The 7418-nt window shown below is 50.4% G+C and overlaps 1 protein-coding gene across 1 annotated transcript; it reads right to left on the reverse strand.

The window, feature by feature from the left end:
- Positions 1-1231: 1231 nt before the first annotated feature.
- Positions 1232-7026, reverse strand: LOC118836200 (T-cell-interacting, activating receptor on myeloid cells protein 1-like). Its single transcript, XM_036743553.1, has 5 exons — positions 6993-7026; positions 6702-6737; positions 6211-6483; positions 2848-3147; positions 1232-1830 (listed from the first exon to the last, which is right to left on the reverse strand). The coding sequence occupies exons 1-5, from the start codon at positions 7024-7026 to the stop codon at positions 1727-1729; spliced, it is 747 nt and encodes a 248-aa protein (XP_036599448.1). The 3' UTR covers positions 1232-1726.
- Positions 7027-7418: the final 392 nt, after the last annotated feature.

The following is a 7418-nucleotide window of genomic DNA, read 5'->3' on the forward strand; positions in this document are numbered from 1 at the left end:
TAAAGAAAGGAAGGCAGGCATCGGGAGGAGTTTGGCACTCTGCCCTGCAGTCCTCCAACAGGAGGGCAGTGGGGCTGAGGGATGGGGCATCCCTCAAGGCTTGAGTTGGCGGTGTGGGGGTGAATTTAGAAGTGATGAGCTCGTTCTGGGAGGGGCATTGTGTGCCCTGGAGTCGAAGCCAGGATTTCTTCCCAATCTCCCTCGTTCTGCCAAGGGGGCCATCACTCTGCCAGTCTCCTGGGTTTATGACCTCAGCATGTTTCTTGCCTCCTCTCTCTCCCTCAGCCCTACGTCCAAGCAACTGGCCATTTCTACCAGCACAGCACCCTCTCCCATGTGGCTCCTCTTTCTTCACAGGGTCACCCCCATACATCAGGGCCTCATCACTTCTATCCTGGCCTAGTGCAGTGGCCCTCAAAGCAGACTCTGCCTCAGGTCTTTCCTTGCTCCCCTACAAGGGATTTTCCTTAAGTGTAGATTGGACGACTTTCTTCCCTCACACAATAAACTTCTGTGCTTCTCTATGGCTTCTAGGCTTACTGTGTATTATCTGGGTGACATTGGGTAAATCACTTTCTTTCCCTGAGGTTTCCTTACCTGTAAAATAAGGATGATATTATTCGTCCTACATGCTTTAGGGGCTTGTGGTGAAGGCAGGGCTTGGTTACAAGACTGCCTGGGAATGTTTGCACCGTTTTCGGAGGACCAGAGGCAGCAGTGAAGACAGAGTTTGTGGGGGAAGGCAGCAATCATCCAAAGTATGGATCCAAGGAGACTCAGATGGGATAATGGAACAATGTGTCGGTACAGGGGTGGTGGTGTGGGGCATCTGGCAATGTGGTTAGAGAACAGGTAGCTATGGGTGTTAGCACCCTGCCTGGGAGTCGGTCCAGCCTCCACGCTTTCTGTTTTCTAGGGTTTGTCTGACCCTGTGGAATGAGGGTCTGTGATGCAAGGATCACTGAGGCCCTGGTGATCTCCAAGAGACATGCCCTCCCCCACCCCCACCTAGCTCCATGTCAGTGCCTTGGGAAAAGACCCAGATGACAGGAGGAAGAAACTAAGTATTTATATAGTGTTTGCGATGTGCCAGGCCCTGTGCTAAGCTCATTCCAAATATTAGCTCATGGATTCCCACAACAATGCTGACAGAGGTAGGTGCTGTTTTTATTCCCACTTTACAACTGAGGAAACTGAGGCAGAGATGAAGTGACTTACCCAGGGCCACGCAGATAGTAAGTGTCTGAGTCAGGATTTGAACTCATGTCTTCCTGACTCCAGGCTCAGAGTTCTACCCACTTTACAACCTAGACTCCACCTAGGCTAGATGACCCACCCTAGTTGGAACTCTGTGTTCTGTACCACACAAAACAGTGAGAATACAGGCCCTGAAATGTCCTGTAATTCTCCAGAAGTGGCCATGTGGGGAACAGTTTTCCTGTATTCACTAGCAGATGCTGTGAAAGTTTTTCTGGTACAGGTGAGACCATGGATAGCCAGTGGAATGGGCTGGGAGAACCAGGAAACATACATTGTTCGGGTGTCAGAAGTGGGTAGGAAGCGGTGGGGGCCTCTGGAAGGAAAGGGGAGTAGACGTGGAACTCCCTTCTCCTGCTAGGTTGGCAGAATCTTGTCTTCAGGTGAGAGATTATCCAGAGTCCTTCGACCCGGACCTTCCTGCCTGGCCAGCCCCTGTCTTCCCGCAGGGCATTCCTGGTGCTGCTTCTCAGGAGCCTCTTTGGCTGTGCCAGGCCTCTGCCAGCAGGACCCCCAGGATGAGGAGGACCAGCCCTGCCAGGCCGAGGTGGATGAGATTGCTCGTGGTGTAATCTGAAGTCGAAGACAAGGAAAGAGACTGAGAGTGACAGTGACGTTTCCAAGGACTCTCCCAAGCCCCCAGGTAGTCAGATTCCATCCTCAGCCTGTTTCTGTGTCTGCAATTTCTGGCAGAGACCTCAGAGCCTTCTATTCTGGGTTGTTCTTGAACAAATTCCATTCTATTTTTCTCCCAATGAGTATTCATCCAGTTTCTATTTGGAGATTCTCATCCATTGGGGCATCTAGGTGTCTCAGCATATAGAGTGTGGGGTCTGGTGTCAGAAAGACTTGCGTTCAGATCCGCTCTCAGTCACATAACTAGCTCTGTGATCTTGGGCAAGTCACTTAACTATTATTTGCCTTAGTTTTCGCAACCTGCCTCCCAGGGAAGATGCTCTGATGGATGAAAATGTCCAAACAGAAACTGCCCCCAGTGCATCCCTCCAGCCACTAGCATCGATCCTGTCATCCATCACCACCATCCTCCAGCAGGCTGCAATGAGGGCTGCTCTTGAACCCAGGGGGGTGAGGAGACTCAGCCTCCTGTCTCTGGAATGTCTGCCTCTCCTTCTTATCTTGTCTTTGAGGACATGCGGTCCTTTTAATTGGAAACCCTTTAGAAAGATGTATAGGTCACAGAGAATGGGTGGGGGATTCCTGAAGTTAAATCCTTACACTCTCATCTGCATCCATTGGGCAGCAAGGTGGCTCAGGGTATAGACTGTGGGGCCAGGAAGACCTGAGTTCAAATCCAGCCTCTGTCACTTACTAGCTATGTGATCTTGGGTAAGTCACTTAACTTCTGTTTACCTCAATTTTCCCAACAATAAAATGGGGATAATAATAGCACCTACCTCCCAGGGCTGTTGTGAAGATAAATTGAGACAATGTTTGTAAAGCACTTGGCACAGTGGCTGGTAGGCGCCATAGAAAAGTTAGGTATGAACGTTACCACTATTATCTGTGATCCCCATAGCCCCAGATATGGGGGAAAGGGTGGTAGATGTATTTCCCTGCATCTCCTCTCACCTGTCACCTCCAACCTTAGGACCTCACTGGGATCTGATGCTCTCTTCTTGCCCTCCAGCACTAAGCAGACACAGCTGTAGTTCCCAGCATCCTCAGCCTTCACAGATGGGAGAGTGAAGTTGGCCATCTTCACCTCTAGATTTTGTTGCTGCACTGGACCAGCCACCCCCGCCTTCAGTAGAAAGAATGTCAACTTTTTCAAGTTACTTCTTCCTGACACCTGGCATACAAAGGTCACTGTCTCCCCTACAGCCACCACGGTGCCTGGCTGTACTTGTAATTTTGGTGGAGAGAAGAATCCTAGGAAAGAAAAGGATCCTAATTAGGAAAGAGATCTGAGAAGGACCGAGACACTGGAGGCCCGGCTGGGACTCCCTCTCCCAGCCCTCCAGGCTTTCCTCACTCCCTTCCATTCTGCATAGCCCTCCCCCCACCATCACCAAATGAACCTTCTTGTCACTCCTCACCCACAGCATTTCTGCTGACTCTTGCCTGACTGTCCCCTGGGCTATCAATGTCTCCTTCTCCAGTCCTGACTCTTAGACTCATGTTGCCTTCAAATCTCAGCTGAAACACTGCCCCTGCAAGATCATCCCAGCTCCCAGAGCCTCCTCTCGCCTTCCCAGGTTATGTCCTATTCATTGTGATGTCTTTTTCAATCCACTTTGTGGGTCATGTCTTGTATCTCCCTAAGGGATTGGAAGCACTTTGAAAAGAGGGTGTTCGCTTTATGTCCTCGGAACTGAGATAAGAGATAAGAGCAAAAAATGCTTATTAAATGTTGAACTTATAATAGACTTAAAAAGCTGCATATATTAGAATTGCATAGTTCTTTTCCTTTTCTATTTTATATCTAGAAATGTTCTTTTTTGGTGATAGTTAAATTTATAATTTTTAAATATTAGGAAGCATTCATATATAGAGAAGTAAAGAGAAGAAAGGCCAAAAAGAATCATGGGAAAAGCATGTACCCTGAAACACATGAAGAGGTAGCCTGCCTCTCCTTGCCAAAGCTAATGCCTCTGCATGCACAAGGGATCTCTGTCTTCTCCAGCAGATCTTCCCCTCGAGCATCCCCACTCATTCACTAATCTTTAATCTCTTCCTACCTGCTGGCTGCTTTCATGATGCCCATAAATATGGTCACATCTCTCCCCTTCTTAAAAAAACCCTCATTTGATCTAACCATCCCCCAGAGCTGTCATCCTGTATGTCTCCTTCATTTCCTGGATAAACTCCATGAGAAGGCCATCTATAGTAGATTCCTCTGCTTCCTCTCCTCTCACCCTCTTCTGAAGTCTCTACAACCTGGCTTCAACCTCCTCATTCCACCCAAACTGTTCTCTCCAAAGTTGCTAATGTTCTTTTAATTGCCAAATAGCCCAGTCCCCATTCTCTTTGACTTCTCTGCGGCATTTAACACTGTGGATCACCTTCTTCTCCTTTAGACTCTCTTCTCTCAGTTTTTGAACCACCACTCTCTCGTGTTTCTCCTTCTATCTTTCTGACCATTCCTCAGTCATCTTTTCTGGATCCTGATTCAGGCGACACCCTCTAACCATGGGTGTCTTTTGTGTGTTTGTCAGTCTCTGTGGGGCGTATAGGGAGAGGTGGATGGGGGTTCCCTCTCGGTAAAGAAATGTCTTATCCCCTATTTTCCTGCCTTTACTCTTGGACAAGGTTCACCAGATATGTATGGAATTCTTTCTGTGCATCGTGCCTCATGGTCCTAGCTGAGGATTGAAAGCACAAAGTTTAAGTCAGACTTGTTTCCTGACAAAATCCAGGCCATCCCCCACAATACCACACTTCAAAACCCTTCTGAGTCTTGGCCTACCTTCTCCTTTACTGTTGCTTCTTGGCTCCTTGAAAAGGCTAACCTCTCAATGGGGCCCTTGATTCTATTCCCCTCCTTTCTCCTCCAAGGGGTCATGCCACAGTCATCCCTCTCCCTTTCTCTCATTTGGAATCCCTATCTATCTCCTGGCTCCTTACTTACTACCTACAAACATGCCAAGATGCCTCTACCATTAGTATAACTTGGCCCTGCCACTCCCCCCAGCTATCATTCCCCATCTCCCTTCCCTTTCCTGGCCATATACTTAGAAAATGCAGTCTACACACTTGAAGCCTTCATGGCCTCACTTCCCACTCAAGCCCTACCTCTTTCCATTCTGGGCTCGGGTCTCACCTCTCCACTGCCACTGCCTTCTCCAAGGTTGCCACGATTCCTTTACTGCTAAGCTGAACGTCCCTTTTCCATTCCTGCCTCTTCTTGGCCTCCGCAGATTGTGATACTATTGGCTGCTCCCAGCTCCTGGGCATTCTTTGTTCCCTCTACCTCATAGTTACAGCTCCTCCCTAGTTCTCCCTGCTGTCAGAAGTTTCCCCTAGATCCATGTACCCTCCTACTTTTTCCACTTTTGAAGGCGCCAACATCCTGCCTACCACCCAGTCTCACAATCTCAGAGTCATCCTTGAATCTTTGCTACAGCTCTGCTTTTTTATGCCCTGATAGTCTCCTGACAGCCACCTTGTACCGCTAGACCAGAGACAAACCCTTGAAGGATTTAATTCTTTCAGCTCTGGTATCTTGTCCTGGGGCCCCATTTTGCTGGCTGCTGACTGCTGCCTGGGGCCCAATACACTGAAGCTGGTTCCAGTCATGCTAAACATTACATCGCAGTTGTCTTCTTACCAGCAACCTTGATGGCCCATGTGTGCTATTCCTCTCCAGCCCCACATCACAATCTTCTGGTTCTGAAGCCATAATCAAATCCACAGTGCCATTTCTCCAGGAGGGAATATGGTCATCTACAGCCCAATCCCCATCTTTGTAACTTTCCAAACCAAAAGACCCCTCCTTGGCCACCAGTGCCCCATATGTGTTGTTTCCTTCTACTGGGATATGTGAGCCCCTTGAGAGGAGGGATGATCTTATATGTGTCACTTTTATCCCATTTTCAGCATAGGACTTAGCACCACAAGAGCTGTCCAGGGTTCCAGGGGCCCAGAACAAGATGGGCTCAGCTTCTCCTCCAGGCCAGGAGAGTCCTAAGAAAAGGGAACCCACAGGACAAGCAAGGGTGGCCTTTCCAACAACCCAGGGTTCATAGGGCTATGAGGGGGAAATGACATTCCAGAGAGGGCCCTGGGTATCAGCTATAAGGCTCTGCTTCTTCTCCAGGGTAGGAGAGTGCTAGGAGAAGGGGAACCCATAGGCCAAGCAAAGGTGGCCTCTGCGGCAAACCAGGGACTGCATGGCTAAGAGGGGGAAGTTACATCCCAGAGAGGGCCCTGGGACTCAGCTGTCAGGACCAGGCCCGGCCCACCAGGGCCAGGTCATCCTGGGCTCCTCCTTACCTGTCACCACCAGCTGCAGTGGGGTGCTGAACTCTGACCAGTGGGAGTCTTGAAAGTAGCGGCAGCTGTAGTTCTCTGTAGCAGAAGTGCTCTTAATTGCACGGTGGAACCTAACCTCCTCTTTGGAGGTGTTTATCTGGAGCATTAATTGTTTCTCCTTCCAAAGCTGAAAAGTCTTTCTTCCCTGTGGGCCCTGGCAATAGAAGCTTACCTCTGCTCCCTTGGGGACCACAGAGCTGGGCACAGCCCTAATGGAGGGTCTGGGGAGTGTCCCTGGAAGGGAATCAGAGCCTGGATATCAGAACCCTCCTGGATCTTGTTCCAGCCCCCAAAGCGTATTCTTCCAACCAGAGTCACCCCCTTCAGTCCAGAAAAGGCACCTACAAGGCACCTCGTCCCTTGCCCCCTCCCCACAGCATTGGCTGCCTTGGAGCTGGTTTTCTGTACTGAGCTGGAAGGTTGGCAGGGGCACATTGAAGGGAAGGACTCACCCTCTGGAGATGTGATCTTCTGATTCAGACAGAGCCCTGAGGGAGAAGCTCAGGTTACAGGTGATCCTGCCCCAGCTCCAACTGTCTATAGTTATGCATCTGGACACCATTCCCACCCCACTAATTCATCCTGGGGCAAACTACAAGGAGAGGGAAGGTACCAGTGCTCTGTTGTGCCCAGGCAACCTCTCCCCAGCCTCACTGTCCCCGTGTGTCCCATGTAGCCCCTGTCCAAGGCCCTTCTCAGAGTCTTCCTTCCCCTCCAGCCCATCCTAGGGCCCTGGCACTCACCAAGGAACAGCAGAGAGGTGACTGTGGGGGCCATGCTGGCCCCTCAGCCCTGATCTAAGCTGCTTGGCCAAAGGGTCATGAAGAAAGGAGAAGGAGGAAGCAGGGCTGCCTCTAGGCCCTGTGCCTCCCGGGACCCAAGCCACAGGAAGTGATCACAACTGTCAGTCACACCACCAGCTCCAGGGCCCATGGTCTGTGAGGGAAATGGGGGAGGCAGGGGAGTCTGGCCCTTGTGGGAGCGGCTCCAGGCTTTCTCTTGCTGCATCCATCCCTCCTCCCCCTCTCCTTAGCCTTGCTTCTCTTTCATCTTCTTCCCCACTAGAAGCATTCTTTCTCACCTTCTTCCTGGGCCCACCTTGCCCTCCCCTGGTGGCACCCTCCCCCTTCTCAGAGTGATGTTGACAGACAGAGTCTGGGGAGGGGGGT

Source organism: Trichosurus vulpecula, chromosome 2 (genome assembly GCF_011100635.1).
Source record: "Trichosurus vulpecula isolate mTriVul1 chromosome 2, mTriVul1.pri, whole genome shotgun sequence".
Lineage (NCBI taxonomy): Eukaryota > Metazoa > Chordata > Mammalia > Diprotodontia > Phalangeridae > Trichosurus > Trichosurus vulpecula.